We start from the raw sequence: 21,048 nt of genomic DNA, 5'->3' as shown, positions 1-21,048 counted from the left end.
TACACTGGCAGATTGGTGTTCCTATGCTTTGCCTTTTAGTTGGAAGATTTAAATGTAGAACATGACGTTTGTTTTCTTCTTTGTAATAGGAATTTTGCAATAAACATCAGCAGTGAACTGTACAATATAGTGGACAGTGGTAGGGCAGTAGTGGTAGTGTGCACATCCCCACCGGTGAGGTGCAGGGCAAAAAGGGGGTGGTAGGGCAGTACATTCTTAAGTAACCTACTTCAACAGCTGGAGACTGATTGTTTGAAACAAGAAGAAAAATGTCCACTCGCCAGTTGGCAATAACATATAGTGGCAGGTTTTAAAAAGAAAACGTTTTTTTCCCACTTCGTCCTATATTGCTGCATCCAGGACTCATTCATCTGCCGATCATAATTAGTCATTTGCTCTATAAACCATCAGAAAATAGCGAAAAATGGCCATCATACTTTCTCAGACTATTTTGTTCACCCAACAGTTCAAACCCCAAAGATAAAAGCAGCAATTCCTCAATGAAAAAGCTGCAACCATCAAATGTTTGGCATCTCTTCTTGAAAAGTAACTCGAATGATAAACAGATTATCAAAATAGTTGCCGATTCATTTCTGTCCGTTCGCCTAACAGATTAAACGACTAAGAGACCTTTATCACGGCAGACATGTTGACATGTCATAGTAGGAAAAGCACAGGTGTATTTAAAACCATTAATGATGGCTGCATTCCACTTAGGAGAGGCCCTGGTGTTGTGCATGTTGACTCACTGAAATATCTTACTGGGACACTTGATGGAATTGAGCCATCGTTAAGGTTATCACTTTCAGCTGTGCTTTTCCTACTATGACAAGTCAAAATGTCTGCTGTGAAAAAGGTCCATTGTTTCAGTTCTAGTTGCTTCCTATTAAAATGCAAATTGCTCTCCACACACTAACTGTTTCTAAGTGACTTTATCACCCCTCAAAAGTCATATTAAGTTTTTATTAATGAAGTCATCTATTTAAAACAAGACAAGTGCAGTAAAATTATAGGCTTGAAATAAACCTGTCCTTGATAGACATCAGAAAAATTAAGCCATATAAAAATGTAATAATGCACTATAAATGCTAACTTTGGTCTTTAGCAGAGGTTAAGTATACTGTATATATATTTTAATTATAGGTGTTTTATGGGTTATAAATGAAGTACAAAATGTTGGGTAGACAGACCCAATACCCAGTATTTGCAATGGTCACAACTCAAGCTTATTACACACTAACAGATGGACCTCCTCGAAGCTAGACAGACCACACACTCACATAGTATCAAACATTAACTAGACTTCAGTGAGACATGCAGGCCCAATAAATATATAAAAGAGCTGCAAATAGGAGCTAAACAAAGACTCATTGCTTCTCTGTCTAGATTAAAATCCAACAGTGAGGGTGAGGACCAACTGAGATATACTCCTGTTATATGGCACATTCGTTACAATGCCTCATAGGCTTATATACGGACACAACACACTATATTCTCATTGTGGTTGCATCAGCAGTGTATATTGTCAGAACAGGTCTGACCACACACACACACACACACACACACACACACACACACACACCTGGCAATACTCCAAAGACACTGTAAAGATCCCACTGAGAGGCTGAGTAACCCAGCCAAGTGCAGCATATGACCTACAAACTACTATGCCAGCAGAATGACTACAAGTTACTGACCCCATTGACTAGTCAACCCAAAAAAGATAAACAATAAGTCTCTCTGTCACGCTGTGTCTCTGCTGTTAGTTTTATTGCTCAGGGTTTAGATTTAGTACCAACGAATGAACGAATTTGGCCATCCTTGTCATGCATTGATGGAGGTGTGTTTTTGATCTGTGCATGTAGCCTACATCTATGTGCATGTATGCTTTTGCATGCCTGGGTGCATCGGTGTATGTTAGCAGTGATGGCCTCTCTCCCCTCAGAAAGACATGATAGCGCAGTCAGAAATGTGATTAACCTTGCCTCTCTCTATGAGTAAACAGCACATTAATCAGAATTGTCTAGTTACTACTTACCCACTGACTTACACATAAACATTAATGCACAGTATTATTCCATCTGTCTCAATCTATACATTAAGAATATGGTGTGAACTACCCTATGCCTTCAAGAGAGGGTTATAAAGAAAAAAGTGAAGCAATGAGAGAGGTATGCACACAGGGATTATCTTGATAACAGCCTGTTACTCAAAGAGTTATGCTCAGGAAAGCAAGGGTATGCAGGCAGAGATAGGATTATGAATGAAGAATAAGTGGGAAGAATTAAGTTAGGGAGAGGAGTGTGGATAAAGGCAGGGGTGAGGGGGAAAAAAGGGGGGAACTATGATTTAAGCAGGAGTCCCGATGAATGTCTGTATTCATTGATGTTATACCTAACATAGTAGACTGACAGCTTGAGGTCAGGGTGAAAAAAAAAAAAATCATAAATAGACAGTGATCCCATCTTCCTGTCACAATAATAATTATAATGTTGTTCCAATCTCTGCATGAGAGCCATCCCTTACTTATAGGATCAGTTAAAACAACACATAGGGCTACAATGAGCACAGCATGCATCATCGTTTTTACAGTATGCCCTGAGCAGGCTGATCAAACAGAAGTGAGTGTGCAACACATGTTGGCTGTCCACTGGGGCAGATTTACGAGCCTCTGGAGCCGCCCGCTACAGCTGCAGAGCTGTTATGACAGACAGACAGACCCCGCCGGTAAACACAGCAGAGGGGCAGTAGCCTACATTCATGGCAGAGGACTGTGTGGTAAAAGGGTTATGGTGGAGATGTTGGGGATTGCTTTATGCGATGTGGCCAGCTCTCTAATGAGCTGTCAAATGGGAGATTATAGGCTAGAGGGCTTCCAGGGAGCGCTTTTACACTGCTGACAGCATGCCTGTCCAGCTCGCCAACCACACCCCACGGATATGCATGGGGGCTGCTGCAGCATCCTCCAGCCACAGAGGTCGGATGTCCTTGCACTCAGGCTGTAATGTCTTGGTGTTTCTGTTTAAGGCACTGTTATGTAGCATTTCCACCGTGCTGCACTGGTGTGACCACAGACTAATGTAGTCCAAATTCCACCAGGAGCCGGGGGCCTCTCTTATATCGTGCAGGACACAGGAAGAAACATCGGCACGTTAACGGCTAAGTAACGTATCAAGAAGTCGAGAACCGTAAAAGCAGTTGAATGTTAATCACTCGTGTCGGGTAACGTTATCATCACGCTGCATACTTCCTCTTTGGCTAGCTGGCAGAGTCGAGCAGAGATGCCACACAGGTTCACGAACGATACAGACAAAATTCACATCCCTGTCTATCTGTCCTGTCTGTTGTCTATCATCACAGACTGAGCAAACTTACCTGAAATGGAGGTCCGGTGGTCGCAAGTGGCCTGATATTGAAGAAGCGTCGCTGCCTTATTTGCTTCCCATTCAGGAAGAGAGGCTTGGGTGAGTGACGAGCTGAATTAACTCCCCTCCAGCTCTTCAAATATGCCGAGCTCAGCTAACTGCAAACAGCGACCGTTTACAACTTTATTCCTCAGATATCACAAACATTTTCCAGCAGTTAACACAGCGGCTTAAGTTGTGTTTCCCCCAGTGATATTATCCTCTAGCTGCAGATTCAGCTTCAGGCTTCTCCTTCTCTCGCGCCGCACATTGACATTTTCATCCACGCCCACACACACTTGAGTGCACGCACGACGTCATCCGTTCCTATACATTTCACACACATGAGATAAATAATTAATACCGTTTCGATGCCCGTGTCGACGTGAACATGGGGAGGGGAAAAACGCCGGTCGGGCGTCGCCGGTAGCGTGATAGAAGCGCGACACCTGACTGCGTGTTCAAGAATGACACCGCGCGCGGTTAATGCGTGGACACGCCGCCGGTGAGGGAGAAACGTACGTCGTCAGGGCGTACGTGGTACAGACTACCAACCACTCACACAAAAAGATAATTATTTTAAAGAGATATTGCGTTTATGGTCTGTAAGAGCAATTAAGAAGTAAGTTCTTAGCTCAACTCAATTAACAAAGGATGGAAAGAAGATTGGGAACCGACATTTCTGTGTGTGAATAAAGATGTTTATTGTCAAATTTAAAAAAAAAACTCAACAATATATTCTATTGACTGGTTACTTATAGCAACAAATTATGTCTTTATAAAGCTAAAATATCTTTTTATGTTTTCCTTTTTAGCTGCAATGTATTACTTTGTTCATATTTAACAGTCTTTCATTTCATTGTCAATGTATTTTACTTATTTAATATATTTTATTGTAAGAATACTTTTACACTATTATGTGGGATATGCTATCAGCACTCCTTTATCTTGTATTGTGTACTTGTTTTGTACCCGATGTGCTGTGTACATTTTCAAGATGAGGTGATGATGATGATTAGGCTACCAATATATTTTAGGCCAAATAAGAACCACTATTGCCAGCCATCATTGTTCTAAATAATATTTAAAGGTTATTAAAGGATACACATCATCAGCATCAGCATCAGCATCATCATCATTAATAAAAAAAAAAACTCACTGTGTATATCTTCTTCTTCTGTGTAACTGTGATGCATTGTAACTGAAAACTTCAATTACAGGTAGCGCAGGCCTTCTAATTCGGTATATTCATCTAGGACAATATGACTCGTCAAATTATAAAACTGGGTAAAAAAATCTGACAATATGAAAGTGGCGTGAGTGTGACCCAGATTCTGGAGGATGCATTACTTACGCACAGCTGCCTGCCTCTCCACACTGTGCCTGCCTGTCTGCCATTCACAAGTAGCACCACACACACATGATCACAGCTTTCATAGATGCAGCATATGCAGCCCATTGCTGCAGGGCAACGTAGACCAGGAAGTAGAGGAAGAAGAGCACACAGTCATGGATTAGTTTCAATTGTCTACATCATGTCTTCTCCTGCAGTGATCACTCACTCATCCAGAATTGGAGTCCCAGTGGGCATTTTTCCAGGTATAGGCTTGTGCTCTTCATATGTATGGGACATTTTTGAGTAAGGTAAAGCAGAGAAGCAAAGGGGGTGGGTTTGGAGTATTAAGCTGCACTCCATTCAGGTTCCTGCTGAGGCCAGCAAACAGACACCCAGATGGAGAGATAAAGTGAAAAAACATTGTGTTTGCAGGCAGAGAGAGATGAGGAGAGGGAGGGATGTGTGTCCTGCTTTGTTTTGGTGAAAGATTAATTCAGAGAGTGAATGTGTGCCAGAGAGCGGTAATGAGTGTTTCTATTAATTATTTTTGCCCGAGGTATCTTTACTGTTCTCCGCAGCATGGCATTTAGTGGGTTTTCTGTATTTGCATCATGCTCTCTCTGAACAGGAGATTTCACAGAAAAAGGATGAAGGAAACTTTATTTTCTTTGACGTCACAATAACCTTGTGATTAGGCCTTGTGATATCTTGTGATAAGAGAACAACCCGAGGTGTTATAAGATTCAGGTGATAATATTGGTGATAGTTAAGTGATAGTTTAAATGTGACGGTAGGTATAGGTAAAACGCATTCTGAGTCTGTTATATGCTTCATAGAGAAAGCTTACTGACTACACTGAATGGTCAAGTTATACAAGCATCTTAATCACAGATTTTTGTTCATGGGAAGAAAGAAACAATCTCTAGTCAGTCAGCCTATTTCCATCTCTTCGGCCCAGTTATGAGTAACAGGAGTCACTGTTTTTATTAACTTAACATAATCATCTTAGGTTTTCTGAATATCCATGAGAGCTGTCCATAATAAGCTTAACATATTCAGGACTCCTGACAGATTAAACTTATTATAGCTTTTAGAGCCCGCCTTTGGTATTCAGAAGGGGCCAGAGGATCACATGAGGAATAGATCTAGCTAATGTTCCATCTATACAGCATTTATTTTGAGCATATAGATAAAAAACATTAGACACTTTTGCATCCATTTCTGAAGCCCGTCACCAAACTGACCTATTTTCCACAGTGTAACCCCAAGCCCCCAGTCTGGAGTGCTTGTGGTGACGTAAAACTTTCATATGTAGGTAATTAGGGTTTCAGGACATGAGTCACCACTGTTAGTCACTAAAAAATCTGAGCCTGATGGTCCATGGTGCATCCCCAAAAACCTTAATTCATAACAAACATAACAAGATGACAACCCTGTGTGTGAAGTGAACCTTTTTTGGTTTGTAAAGCATTTAGTGACACAGATTCTTCTTTGTTTCTGACCTTCTGGTTAAGCTATGATGTGTTTATTGGAAAAGTTGTTAAATGTTCCATTAGACAGTCTAGTACTTTGCTGTCCAAATACACTATGACTGCCTACACCCAGAATCATAATACAAGCTGTATAATGTAGCCACAGTACAATTAGTATGACTCAACAAGGAGATTTATAGAGCTGTATTAGAATTACAGTGTAGTTCCAGTAGCCTGAAATATAGATAAACAATGTATTGTAAAATGTTCCATTTGTCACCATAACGTTATCATAATAATATAGTGATTACGTGACTGCAAGTATTGTGAGCCACATTACACAAAAAATGTAATGATTTCTATCCCTGCTTTGTGCCATTTTTAGGACTTAACTGAAAGGATGTTTTCCTTTGTTTTAATATCTTATTAAAGGGCATTCCACCAATTTTGAAGTTTAGTTTACTTGTCAAATGGAGTGCTATCTCCAAGATGTATTCTGTGGCTCTGGGTTGGACATTTAAGAGGCAGGGCAATTAGAGTCTAATAAAAGACACTGTTGAGTTGCATTATGAGGGATGTAGGATCCAGCATTTCTGGAGCTCGACCATAGGCCTACGGTTGCAACACGGTCGGCAGTTCGTGAAATGGTCACGTTATTTTTAATCTATTGATTCGTGTACGCGGACACGTTTATGTCGTTTTTTTCGTGGTGGTCAGCACGTAATGGGTCTATCTATCTATGGATCTATACGGAGGTTGGATTTAGATAAAGAAGAACGGGGAAGGGACATGTCACACGCCGGGACACGATCCGCGGTCTCTGGGGGACGTGCGACAACAACGGGATGGTTGAGTTTAGGAAAAGAACAACGGGGTAATGAAACGCCACACGTGGGATACGATCCCCAGTCTCCGGGGTGAAAGTCCTGTGTTGTTTGACCCATCCAAACACCCCAACCAACCTCCCTGTGTGGATTTTCGGCCTTTCCTACTACTCGCTACCGTAGTCGTGCTGTGATCACGAAAGATGCTTTCCATTGAAATACATTAGTTTAAATAACGTGCTGACCACCACGAAAAAAACGACTTAAACCTGTCCGTGTACATGAATCAATAGATTAAATAACGTGACCATTTCACGAACTGCCGTGAGACTGGGTTGGCCTACTAGAGTCTAAAAGTCAGGATATCTTGGCCTCTGCTCCTTCAATTTTGACAATTAAAAAACCCAATATTAAATATAGTGCAATATTAAATCTCCGGAGAACCCCTTTAAGACAAAATACAACACATTTCAAAATTAACATGATCCCAGACCTAAAGGGTTGGGACCAAAGGCCACTATGCATACAGTTATTCATATTCTTCATCTTTTCTTTTACTTATTTTCCTCTTTCTCTGCTTCTTCTTTTCCACACAGGCCTAAAAATAGCTACAGATCAATACATAGAGGACTGGCAGCTGAAGAAGGGACATACAGTGGGGCAAAAAAGTATTTAGTCAGCCACCAATTGTGCAAGTTTTAATGAATTTATTTGCAAATTATGGTGGAAAATAAGTATTTGGTCAATAACAAAAGTTCATCTCAATACTTTGTTATATACCCTGTGTTGGCAATGACAGAGGTCAAACGTTTTCTGTAAGTCTTCACAAGGTTTTCACACACTGTTGCTGGTATTTTGGCCCATTCCTCCATGCAGATCTCCTCTAGAGCAGTGATGTTTTGGGGCTGTCGCTGGGCAACACGGACTTTTTAACTCCCCTCCCAACTCCTTTCTTTGGGGTTTAGATCTGCAGACTGGCTAGGCCACTCCAGGACCTTGAAATGCTTCTTACGAAGCCACTCCTTCGTTGCCCGGGCAGTGTGTTTGGGATCATTGTCATGCTGAAAGACCCAGCCACGTTTCATCTTCAATACCCTTGCTGATGGAAGGAGGTTTTCACTCAAAATCTCACGATACATGGCCCCATTCATTCTTTCCTTTACACGGATCAGTCGTCCTGGTCCCTTTGCAGAAAAACAGCCCCAAAGCATGATGATTTCACCCCCATGCTTCACAGTAGGTATGGTGTTCTTTGGATGCAACTCAGCATTCTTTCCCCTCCAAACACAACGAGTTTTATTTTATTTTGGTTTCATCTGACCATATGACATTCTCCCAATCCTCTTCTGGATCATCCAAATGCTCTCTAGCAAACTCCAGACGGGCCTGGACATGTACTGGCTTAAGCAGGGGGACACATCTGGCACTGCAGGATTTGAGTCCCTGGCGGCGTAGTGTGTTCCTGATGGTAGCCTTTGTTACTTTGGTCCCAGCTCTCTGCAGGTCATTCACTAGGTCCCCCCGTGTGGTTCTGGGATTTTTGCTCACCGTTCTTGTGATCATTTTGACCCCACGGGGTGAGCTCTTGCGTGGAGCCCCGGATCGAGGGAGATTATTAGTGGTCTTGTATGTCTTCCATTTTCTTATAATTTTTCCCACAGTTGATTTCTTCACACCAAGCTGCTTACCTATTACAGATTCAGTCTTCCCAGCCTGGTGCAGGTCTACAATTTTGTTTCTGGTGTCCTTTGACAGCTCTTTGGTCTTGGCCATAGTGGAGATTGAAATGTGACTGTTTGAGGTTGTGGACAGGTGTCTTTTATACTGATAACAAGTTCAAACAGGTCCCATTAATACAGGTAACGAGTGGAGGACAGAGGAGCCTCTTAAAGAAGAAGTTACAGGTCTGTGAGAGCCAGAAATCTTGCTTGTTTGTAGGTGACCAAATACTTATTTTCCAGAGGAATTTGCAAATAAATTCATTAAAATTCCTACAATGTGATTTTCTGGATTTTTTTTCCTCATTTTGTCTCTCATAGTTGAAGTGTACCTATGATGAAAATTACAGGCCTCTCTCATCTTTTTAAGTGGGAGAATTTGCACAATTGGTGGCTGACTAAATACTTTTTTGCCCCACTGTAAGCCACAAGAAGTTGAGTTGAGTTTTCCACACTTAAAAAGTGTGTAGGAAGTGCCATTGATTTAAGCATTTAAGAGTTAACAGGCTTGTATAAAAGATGGTTCATGTTCTAAGACGATTAGTCAGTGGCACCAACATTACAAGAGTTGGATTATCTCCTTGTCTGAGAATTTCCCCAAAGTGAAATATGAAGCTGATTGTAAATGACAACAGGTTGTCTGTTCGTATATCAGTAGCATAACATAAACCAGCTGGTATTATATCTATAGAATACATAGCTTGTTTGATTAGAAGGAATTTGACCAAAGTAGCAGCTGGCTAACGTCCATCCAGCATTACATCCCATTTGCCTGAAGAGAGAAACTTTTAAGGTCACAATAGCTACTAGGTTGCATTTGTGATGGAAATACTCATCTTTACTGCAGTCAATGTTGGTTCTCATATAACCCTTTTGGTTGCTATGGTTACTGACCATACCTCCTCAGGTCTCTCTTTTTGTTAGTCATTGGTAATGCCGGGTGAGACCGTGGGTGAGGCCTGCACTGTATAACAAGGGTTGACTCAACCCTCTCTATTATGTTGTGTTTTAATAAGTGTAAATGACATAGTAGGCTTGTGAGATATATTAGAAAAGATGATGGGAAAGTCTCCATCACTTGAGCTGTAGAATAAGTCATGACTACTTTGGATATGGAGAAAGAAAACAAGCAGACTGAAGTAAAAAGACCAGCTTGTTTCAATGTTTAAGTAAAGACATCATGGTCCAAACCTGCAGCTAGTTGGAGATTTGCATAATCAAAAGATTTGGACTCATAACAAGCTCATTATTACAAAAAGCTTGTTTGAGCTGCTTTGCCTAATTTAAATGGGAATTGCGTCTGTGAATGCATGTGTGTCTAAGTCCATTTAAAAGACAGAGTGCCTAATATAGATTGAAGGTGTGCATGTGAAAGACGAAAACCAGTATAAGGGTCATGCTTATCCGCTCAACTGGATTGTGTTAATCTACTAATCGAGAGCCATTTACATAACTGCTTCAATGCAGCTGCAGTTAAGCAATTACTGCCCCAATTTCCTCATTTTCCCACAATGTGGTATCTACACCCTCAGACTAAAACTCAATCTCACTCTTGTCCCCGAGCCCGTTTGTTTACTCTCTTTGTAAATCCTTGTCTGCTCTCCTTCCTTTTTCGCCTGGGTCCCCCTCTTTTAATAATGTTTTCCTTTCCTTTCTTCTTTCTCGTGCTCCTTATGGCAGGTTGCATTGTACATTGTAGGCCTATGCGTGCAACAAGCTATACTCCCGAGCATCGTTACATACCCTTATGTTTGGGCACAATAAATAGGCCTATATTGTTGTCACTGAGTAGAACTGGCAGAAATATTACACCCAAATCACAGATTTAGAGGCAGGCTGTCATAGTTTTTAGTTTGTTTTGCTGAATAAATAACTTGAACTGCATTTGCCTGTACTCTATGAGCAAATCATACTGCAGAGTTTGGATGTGATTAAACATAGTTGTCCTAAAGAAAACTAAATTACATGGAATCATAGGTTCCAGCACTGTAACCCTTTTAGACCAATTTAAATTCTTAAATGACACATAAATGTGCTAATACTATGTTCCCACAGCCAACTTGGCTTTAAAATGTTACTGCTTATTTTACTCTAAACCTCATTGACTAAAATGCAGTGTAATTCTATATTACATTTATCATAAAAATATGAATACACAATAATAGAGCATGGACTGCACAAAGCTAACGGAAATAAAAAGGGAAAAAAAGACAACAAAAATATAGATTGGCAGGTTAATTTTTTTAATTAGATTTTCGTTTATGTAATTTTAAAGATTGTGAAATATTCAAGAAAAATAATATGAATTATTTTAATATGTATCCACGTTTGTAAATTACTGTAAAACATGTCGTGTACTGCCATCTTCTGGTAGAAAACCTGTATTACGTTGTTGCAGAAAACAAAGCAGATTTAAAACAAAGCAGACGTTAAAAAGCTTCAATCTCAATTAAATATAACATGTTTTAGAATTTAAACCGGTGTTATATGTCCAATCAACTTTAAAAAACTGTTCAAGATATTACATTGTATTCATCAAAACGCTAAATAAGGCATATCGATGGTTGATTGCTCTTGGCTGAGATAATTTATTTTAACTTCCTACCTTTACAGCCAATCAAATTTACTTAAAAAAAAAGGAGCTTTGTCGAATCACAAAACGCAGAATACGTAGTGGGCGTTGACGCCAAGTGGAGCAGCTGACAGCAGACTTTCCTGTACGTTGTGTGTTTTGAGTTTGACCACAAAGAGCCATCGGACAGGCTGATTTTACAAAAGCGAAAGGGAAGAATGACTTGGGACACTGAATAGCAAAGAAACTGAGATATTTCTCGAGTCCATTTAACTTGGAGGATTTCAAATAAACTGGTGTGTTCGTGGGAAAGGTGAGCGGACAGTACTGACATGTTAGCATATTAGCAACAAAACCACCGGTTATTTTAGCTACCTGCTACATCTGTCACTGTCAGCTATTTTGTCGATGAATTACACGATGACTGTGGCGCTGTATAAACACGTGCATTACATTTGTAGAAAACGTGTATAAACTGTAGCTAAATTAGGATTTTTGCATGTCCACTCCACAGGTTAAATCAGTTTCATTGGAGCCTCTTCTTACTGGCCAAGGGGGGGGGGGGTTCTCCTAAGGATATGTCACCTTCTCAATATAGCTGCTCAGGGCTCACTTCATATGTCTAAAATAGACTGCAGACCACATGCCAAAAGGTTTTACACAGCTTTACTAAACTAAACTCAAACACAACATGGATTTTTTAGTAAGGATATTAACCGTTAAGTAAAAAGGAATTAGGCTGTAAAGTCAGCACAGGTCAATACTCAGCTATGTGGAGGCAGATCATTCTGCAGGCCAATACTGTTCAAGCAAACACTTCTCCAGCCTAATGACTCATCTGCTATCAGTTGTTGAGTTAGAATGAAAATCTGCTGGCACGTAGTACTGTGTTAACGCTGAAGCTGTACGTTTATTATCTTTACATTAAGTCATGTTTCCATCAGAAAGACCTTGTAGCTTGTATCTAATATTATAAACTCTAGTTTTCTCATCTTGGTCTTGCTTTCTTTTTTGCAAATTGCAGCTACTTGGACTTAGAACATTCATAAAATTCATAATTTTTTGTATGCCATTTTTGCTTCACTATTTGGCATTGGTGTATCAATACAATATCCTCACACAAAATGTGATATTTTGATTTATCCATATTATTTCACTGACCTATAGTTTTTTTTTGTGAGGGGGTTCAGTGACTGGTTTGTGGACGGGGCGTGTTGAAATGAAAAGAGGAAAGGCTGTTTCACAACAGCTGTCCCTTCCTTCTCCTTCATGCCCTCTCCTCTTGAACGTGTGCTTAAACCTTAGAGTTTTCTTTTTGACTGATTTGTTGTCTGATGGGATTTTCAGCCATGGATCCGTCGCTGACCGGCAACCCAGCCACCCCAAAACCCAGCCCCTCATCTCCCTCCATCCTGAGGTCAGGCCTTTCTTCTTCCAGCTCATCTTCTACCACGACCGCACCAACCTCCGAACGCCCTAAACCTAAACTCACCATGTCAAAACCTCTAACCACACCGTCACCTTCTCCCTCCATCGCCTCCCCTCGGATTTCTCCTGGTCTTTCCTCCCGTTCTTCCTCTCTGTCCACACCACCTGCCTCCCCTCTCCACCAGCCCATCAGGAGCCCCTCTCAGGTGGGCAGATCTCAGCTTAATGCAGCCTCTACGCAGACTCGCCCGACTGGATCTACAGCTGCTGGAGCTGCTGCCATGGCTCCACAGCCTCCTCCCACACCAGAACCAGGTGAGACTCAAACTCTGAGCTTTGACCTTTTACACTTTTTATTACAAAACCTTTTCTTCACTGTCTCACTCTCCTCTTCTCCACCAATCAGTGCAGGCAACCCTCCCAGTTTACTGTGTGTACTGCAGTGTCTCCATGACAACCATAGACATTTACCACATGTAAATCTGCCCCTCCCACTCTGCTGACTTAATGGAAAAAAAAACCTGTCTTTTCAGACCATTTCAACTCGTAGTCGTTAGTGTGAGATCTGTTAGCTGCACTGGGAATATCACATTTTAAATTGTTGCATGGCTTTGCGGTGACGTCTAGATATGTAAATATGGAGTATTACTGGAACGTGTGAAATCTAACACCTCAGTCATTTAATTTGGACCACAGTTTGGACTCACACTCTAAAAGAAATACACGCCATGCACCATGTGTCCAGTTGTTTAGATAATCATAATGTAGCAAATGAAAGTAAAAATGGGAGACAGATGGCATCACTGTGTAAGCGTGTGCGTTACATCAGGGAAGCTAGCAGCTGCTGTTATTTTAGGGTTTCAGCCGAGGATCACTCACGCCACTGACTGGCACACCGACTGTTTCCATATGCAGAGTATTTTAAAACCAAAGAAGAGTGAAAAAATACTGTGATTATACTTTAGTCACCTGAAGAAATGAAGATAAAATCTCAGTTTTTCTTCAACTTCAGCCTATAGGCATGAAAAATAAATGATTTAGTTTAAGGTAAAGTGTTTTCACAGTCGTATTGTTTATTCGTTGTAGACACAACTTGAAATGGAAACAGCTTGGTCAGCAGTTTCAGTAACGGACGCTCTGCTTTCGCCTGACTGTGTCGTGATTAGACAGCTGGGTCAGGAAGACATGTTTGTGGGTGTGTGTCTTAGGCGCGCAAGTTTAGTTTGTCTGGTGTTTTTTTTTTATTTTATTTTTTTATATCTTGTCTTCATGTTGTTGAAAGGTGCCGTACAAATACACTTGCTGTGTCAAGAACAGCTGCAACTGGGACCAAAGACATATCTTTTTAATGTTCAGTTCAAATCTTTACATCCCACAAGAAGAAATCAATATTGAATTAACTGTCCCTTTGTGTTATCCACCTGTCTACACAAGAGGTACTTTACTAAATCAATAACGGCCACAAATGTTACGCAATCAGGCATTTTGTTGGATTTTTTTGTAAATAATTCTCTGTTTTGTTTCCTTCAAAAGAGCCAGAAGAGGTCAGTCTTGAGGATTGGGAGGAGAGAGCAAAGTCAGGAGATGCTAAAGCACAGATCAAGGTCAGTGTCGATGAATATATTGCAAATACTATTGGCCTTAATGACCATATGGTGGGCACAGAACAGATCAGCCAAATAATGATACATGTTATTTTAGAGGGACATTTGATGGGAAAGACAGATCATCAGTCCAAAGTCACAGAAATGCTTGCCTCGCAAGTCTAAGTGTGTGTGTGTGTGTGTGTGTGTGTGTGTGTGTGTGTCCGTCCGTCCGTCCGTCCGTCCGTCCAGATGGGTCTTTACTTTCTGGCGCTGGCAGAAGAAAGAGATGAGGAGTTGAACAACTGTACAGCGGTCACTTGGCTAGTCCAGGCTGCTAAACAAGGCCGCAAGGACGCCGTCAAACAGCTGCAGCAGTGCTTAGCCTCCAGAAAAGGTACCAACATCTCCCACTGCTACCCTCAATCTATGGCTATTAGCAAAATATTGTAGTATCATTGGTTTGGTTACCCTTTAACTGATGCTGAGAATAGTTGTCCGTCATCAGGGTGCACACGTGTTCTTTCTTTCAGGCATCACTCTGGAGAACTTTGAGGAGGTGAAGAAGTTGTGTACGGAGACGCGCTTTGAGAGAGGAGTCAGGAAAGCAGCTCTGCTAATGTACTGGAAGTTGAACCCAGAGAGGAAGAAGTCGGTGGCTGTATCTGAGATGCTCGAGAACGTTGAACACGTCCACACAGAGCTGGGTACGGGAGGAGATGTATTGTAATTTAACACACTGCCATTGTACAGTTTTGTTGCTTATTAAAACATTTGTGTAGTAATAATAGTATACTCAACATGCTGCAGATTGTTTTAAAGAGGTAAAAAAAATACAGACTAGTTGCATGTTAAGGAGATTTGTTTTACCCTCCATTTATAGGCAAACCAGTGTCCCCAGGCCCACTAAACAGCTCTGCCAAGAAACAGAGGAGAGTCCTGGAGAATATGGTCACCAGTGAAGGTGTGTGTGGTTTAAAAGAAAACAACAACGCCAACTTGTAAAAAAAAAAAAAGTTTGATAATACAATTTTTACTTTGTAGTTTATTCCTCTTGCCTAAGGGGAGAGTAAAAACATTATTTTTGTGTATTCAAGTTTTAAGAGATGAAATCACAGCTACAATAGGAAAAAAGGAACTTTCAGATTTAAATGTGCTTGTAACGTATGTCTTCTGTATGTCTTTGTAGCCAGATGCCACGTGGGTCTTGACGACTTTGTTGAGATGACTAAGAAGTACGCTCAGGGTGTTGCACCTTCACCAGTCATGAATGCAGCAGGTGGTGATGATGATGATGATGACGATGATGTAGTAGTGAAGAATCCAGATGAATTGCCCTTACACCAAAAGGTAGGAAGCTCTCAGAATGTGTAAGGATGTGACTGCTGTCCATTAGGCTCTATGCTCTCTGTGTGTTTGAGGTCCCCCTCCACTCAGAAATGTGTTTTGCTTTTTGAGACTTCATTGTTACTTTACTATCATAAATGACAAAGACAAGCATCAAATTCTCACATTGCAACCAGTGAATGTTTGATATTTGACAATCAGCAAACTGGTTTCTGATTCATTTTTGTTTCAGCTCTCTAAATAACTAAAGTCCTTTGTTCCTGTTGTTCCCCCAGATGCTGAAGTTCCCTCTGTTCGCTCTGCTGGAGATCAAGGAGCACCTCATCGACTGGGCGTCACGGGCCGGCATGCAGTGGCTCAGCACCCTGATCCCCACGCACCACGTCAACGCACTTATCTTCTTCTTCATCATCTCCAACCTCACAATCGAGTTCTTCATCTTCCTCATCCCTCTGCTGGTCTTCTACCTCTCATTCTTCTCCATGGTCATCTGCACACTGCGGGTGTTTCAGGTTAGTGATGGCTCCTGTTGAAGGTGTACCTTTTGTATAGAGCTCAGTTGTATTGTTTTCTTATTGAATCTGTGTAAATGGAAGCTTTTCTTTTTAGCAGAGGACTTCCTTTAGATTTGTGTACAGATTTGAGGAGGTAAAAGTAAACAAATTAATCAGCATATTTTTCTACAGAATTCAAAAGCATGGGAAAACTTCCGGGCCCTGACAGACCTGCTGACTCACTTTGAACCTGGTCTTGATCTGGAGCAGGCTGAGACCAACTTTGGATGGACACACTTGGAGCCTTATCTGTAAGAACATCTATTCATATGAAGCCATATGGACAACATGTTCTTTCCATTACTTCCCTTTTATTGTTTACTCTGTTTTGATTGAAAATAAAAAGGTTGGTTTTGTTCAGGTTTTATGAGTTTGACTATAACATTTCCATTTAGGATTAAGACTTGACACGGTCTTGTAGATACAATCATGCAGTTTCTGCTTCAGTTTAGGCTCATTTGTTTTAAAGACGAGAACTGTTAACAGAAGTAGAAAAGATGTAAATTAAAATGAATGAAATCAAGATGATAAATACAAATATTGTGCAAATTTAACAAAAAAAGCTTCTGCAGCAAAATGAATAGATCCTGTACCTTTGTGTTCCAGGTACTTCCTGCTCTCAGTGATCTTTGTGGTTTTCTCTTTCCCTGTTGCTGATAAATCCTGGATCCCCTGCTCAGAGTTGGCTGCTGTCGCTCTCTTCTTCACCGTCACCGCCTTCCTCAGCCTTCAAGCCTCTGCTCAGCTGTTTGCTCGTAAAGCCCTCCTCACAGAGGTCCTCTCCGGAGTGTGCTCCCTCACCCACCTCCTGCCAGACTCCCTCCCCTGGTTCCTCCGGGTCTTTGGGATGACGTTCATCACTGTGCCTTTAGGGGACATGGTGGCATTGAATCTGGGGGTGCCATGTCTGCTATATGTACACCTTTTCTATCTGCTCTTTCGTATGGCCCAGCTGAGAGGCTACAAGGGCAGCTACCTGTGCCTGGTCCCTTACCTGGTTTGCTTCACCTGGTGTGAGCTCAGCTTGGTGTTCCTTAATAACGCTACTGCAATAGGACTCATCCGCACCTGCGTTGGCTACTTCCTCTTCCTGTTTGCCCTTCCTATACTCTCACTGGGCCTGGCTGCAATGCTCATCATCCAGTTACTGCAGTGGTTTCTCGCCCTGGAGGTGACCAAGATGGTGGTCACCTTGACAATTTGCTTCGTGCCAGTAGTGTTGAGGCTTTGGACTCGCTTCAGCCTCAACCCTATCGCGGTTTTTCGGTCTTTGTCACGGAGCAGCATCGTGAAGCTCATCCTAGTTTGGCTGAGTGCGGTGGTGCTCTTCTGCTGGATGTACGTCTACAGGTCTGAAGGCATGAAGGTTTATAACTCCACCCTGACGTGGCCCGAGTACAGCAGCCTCTGCGGCCCTCTGGCCTGGAAAGAGGCCAACATGGCCCAAACTCAGATTCTCTGCTCTCATCTCGAGGGACATCGTGTCACCTGGACTGGACGCTTCAAATACGTCCGCCTGACCGAAATTGAGAATGGGCCGCAGTCGGTTGTCAACCTGCTGCCTGTATTTATGGGGAACTGGATGCGGTGCCTGTATGGTGAGCCGTATCCTCTGTGTGAGGAGGTGAAAAACGTCACGGCTGAGCCCCAGCCTCTGCCTGCCCCCGCTCCTCCTCCAGAAGATCCCCTCTGTAAACTTAAAAAACTGGCCAAGCACGAATGTCACATCAAACGCTTTGATCGATACAAATTCGAAGTCACAATGGGCATGCCGCTGGAGAGGAAGACCAAGAACGGGACAATCATAGAGGACGAAGATGCGACTAAGGACATAGTTCTGCGGGCTAGTAATGAGTTCAAGTCTATGCTTTTATACTTAAAAACTGGGAGCCTGGTGGAGTTCAGCACCATACTGGAGGGTCATTTAGGCTCCAAATGGCCCGTGTTTGAACTGAAAGCCATTCACTGCATGTCTTGCGGCGATGCCCGATTGCCCAGCAGCAGGCAGTTCAAGATTGAACACGACTGGAGGCGCACGGTTCAGAGTGCCCTGCAGTTTGGTTTTGACTTCTTCTTCAACCCCTTCCTGACCGCTCAGCTAGAGCAACACTCAGAGACTGAAGCAGAGACTGTGACACATGAGGGGGGGTAGAGATCTGGCAAACACACCTCCTGGAAGAAATAAGATGTACGATAATACTAGTTGACGAACATTAATGATTGTACATCACTCTTCTTAACACTGTTAAGAGGGTGGACACGTACTCCGACATGAGTGGTATTAGTCCTCTTATAAATCTGGACTTGTGCGAGTGTTTGTTTGCGTTCTTATAGCTTTTGAGCCAAAATGTGTGAGAACACACAATATAACGAAATTAAATATACAAAGGGGAGAAACACAAACTAATGTTTTTAGAATAAGTAATTTACTGCCTAACACTAAAGTAAGAAAAACACAATCTAACCCCCAATTTCCACTGGATGCGTAACGGCTGCGGATCCGCTCCAGAACGGCGGCGGAGTCATTAGGTTTCCATTAAAGTCAGTGTGTGTATTTCCACTGACTGCAGAACGGCTGCATTCCGACTCCGTCACAGCTCCGGCGGTCCGCAGCCCTCCGGAGCAGATACGCAGAGCTTCTATTTTTGCCGGACGCCGGAGAGCTCCGCAGCAATTCAGCACTCGGCAGAAAGTGCGGGACAGGAAGTCGAGCACAGAAATAAAATAAAAATCCAGTTAATATTCAAAATAAAATACACCGTGCTCACGGCAGATTATATTTCCCTGCACTACACCTTGAAAACACAGCACAGAGTAGTTTCCCCTCTTCTCCTCTGGATGGAAACAAACTGTTGTTGGTTTTGTGGTTCTAGTCTACGTGAATTCGCGAGATCTAGCGGGTCCTCGTGACTTCAGCTGTCAGTCATGGCCGCAGCCGTGCCGCAACAAATCCGGACCTGGTGGGTATTGACGGACGGCAGAGCACGGAGCTGTTCCGCAGCGGAGCTAGTCTGCAGACGTTCTGCATTCAGTGGAAATCCGGAGTAAACCTCCTTAGCTGTGGTCTGTTGTGCATGTCATCTGATTTAAGCTGCACTTGTGCTCAGCAGTCTGTTAATAATGATGAAATCATTGTTCAAACACTAGCCTACGTCTGCTGAACCCATTTTTATGAACATTTATCAAAATATTTGTAGCCAAAATCATCAGTATTTACATTTTACAGTTTCCTTGTTGAACTGTACTTATTCTTGTGTCTGTTGCCTACAAGTTATAGAAGGAAAAACGTTTGTAATGCTGATCATTTGTGGGGTTTCCTTTGCTGTCAAGCTTTAATCATTTAATAGTAGACAGTATATGTGCTGTATGTTGTATTGGGAGATTATTTACAAGTGCCTTATAAAACAGTCTCTTATTAAAAAAATGGAAGAGAATAGACTAAATCATGTCTTTAATCCTTAACCTTTAAAAAGATCGGCTACATCTGCGCTTGTATTTATTACAGAGCAGTTATCCAAGTTTTTCTCCCTTCTCTATTCTCTCATATATTTCTCTGCTGTGCAGAGATGTAATGAACATTTGCAGTCTCTGAGTGATGTTTTAAGTTAGGATGTCACATACTGTTTTCTATACTGTGACCCATAAACTTAATTAAAAACATTTGCTTGTTGCCGTTTTTATTAAACATTAACTGCATTATATTCATTTTTAATACAACATTCTAAGGTATGAAGCAATGCCCTTGTTTTAGCCTTGCCTTTATAAACAAGTGCTAGTCTCGCATTGCCAGACCTCTCTCTACAGCGCTGCGGAGTAAGGTCTGGCTACACCACACATACATTCCAGGATAGGAGAAAAAAAAAAACATTCTGGGTTGTTTGCATTTCTTTAAACCAATCACAATCGTCTTGGGCGGCGCTAAGCTCCAGATGTAGAGACTGTGGCTCGTTTTCTTAATACATCCATGCGGTGGCTCTGCAAAATGGTCTCAGGAAGCAATTGACCCTTCGCTAAGCCCCGCCCTCCTTAGTTACTGTTGCTACGCCTGTCAAGCTTTCGTGCCTGGCACGTCCATTACAGTATGTATGCGCCGGTGTCAGACATTCCCAAGGAGATAATTAGTCATTTTTGGCGAACAGGTGAAATATCTGAGAGAGCAAGACAAAAGGGAATGCAGTATGCCTTCGAGGGATATAGCCGCGACATAATATGCAACCGATGAGAGAATAACTTCATCAAAATTGAAGCTAAAGCCTATAGGTCATGCAATAATGTGAGCCGCCTCATATGCTGACCATTCAAATGGGAAACACAAATTGAGGAACAGCTATGTTCATGCACAGTAGGGTAAGTGACATTTGAAAATAATCTAATAATTATAAATCAAACAGTTTATCCATAAATCTTGTGGAATAAACACAAGACATTAGCTTGAACACTTTGCAATGATAACATTCTCCTGCTTGTATTTTTAGCGACAAATGCTGAAATATATTTTAAAGTGCCCATATTATGCTCATTTTCAGGTTCATAATTGTATTTTAAGGTTGTACCAGAATAGGTTTACATGGTTTAATTTTCAAAAAACACCATATTTTTGTTGTACTGCACAGCTCTCTCTCACTGCTGCAGATCCTCTTTTCACCTGGTCTCTGTTTTAGCTACAGAGTGAGACCTCTTTTCTTCTTCTTCTGTACTATCTTTAATTGCACTCGCACATGTGCAGTAGCTCAGATGTAGATCATGTCAGCTAGCTAGCTCCATAGACAGTAAAAGAAAGGCTGTTTCTCCAACTTCGGTCAGTTACAAG

The 21,048-nt window shown here is 41.8% G+C and overlaps 2 protein-coding genes across 2 annotated transcripts in view; one reads left to right on the top strand and one right to left on the bottom strand.

Annotated features, from left to right (window-relative positions):
- Positions 1-3,883, bottom strand: part of LOC144524393 (janus kinase and microtubule-interacting protein 1-like) — a 22,126-nt gene extending 18,243 nt beyond the window's left edge. Inside the window, exon 1 of the mRNA XM_078260605.1 lies at positions 3,376-3,883. The gene's annotated coding sequence lies outside the window, so the exon portion shown is untranslated. The remainder of the gene's footprint in view (positions 1-3,375) is intronic.
- Positions 3,884-11,438: 7,555 nt separating this feature from the next.
- On the top strand, positions 11,439-19,898 carry wfs1b (Wolfram syndrome 1b (wolframin)). The gene is made up of 10 exons (XM_078260601.1): positions 11,439-11,639; positions 12,674-13,069; positions 14,288-14,358; positions 14,590-14,734; positions 14,871-15,044; positions 15,221-15,301; positions 15,527-15,687; positions 15,960-16,196; positions 16,371-16,489; positions 16,845-19,898. The coding sequence occupies exons 2-10, from the start codon at positions 12,676-12,678 to the stop codon at positions 18,388-18,390; spliced, it is 2,928 nt and encodes a 975-aa protein (XP_078116727.1). The 5' UTR covers positions 11,439-11,639; positions 12,674-12,675; the 3' UTR covers positions 18,391-19,898.
- Positions 19,899-21,048: the final 1,150 nt, after the last annotated feature.

Source organism: Sander vitreus, chromosome 10, assembly GCF_031162955.1.
Source record: "Sander vitreus isolate 19-12246 chromosome 10, sanVit1, whole genome shotgun sequence".
NCBI lineage: Eukaryota > Metazoa > Chordata > Actinopteri > Perciformes > Percidae > Sander > Sander vitreus.
The sequence above is the reverse complement of the archived record's forward strand: the minus strand, read 5'-3'. Positions and strand labels throughout refer to the sequence as shown.

Coding starts and splice junctions, on each gene's coding strand:
- wfs1b (XM_078260601.1), top strand. CDS start 12,676: ATGGATCCGTCGCTGACCGGCAACCCAGCCACCCCAAAACCCAGCCCC. Junction 14,359..14,589: donor ATGCTAAAGCACAGATCAAG/GTCAGTGTCGAT, acceptor CCGTCCGTCCAG/ATGGGTCTTTACTTTCTGGC. Junction 16,490..16,844: donor ACACACTTGGAGCCTTATCT/GTAAGAACATCT, acceptor TTTGTGTTCCAG/GTACTTCCTGCTCTCAGTGA.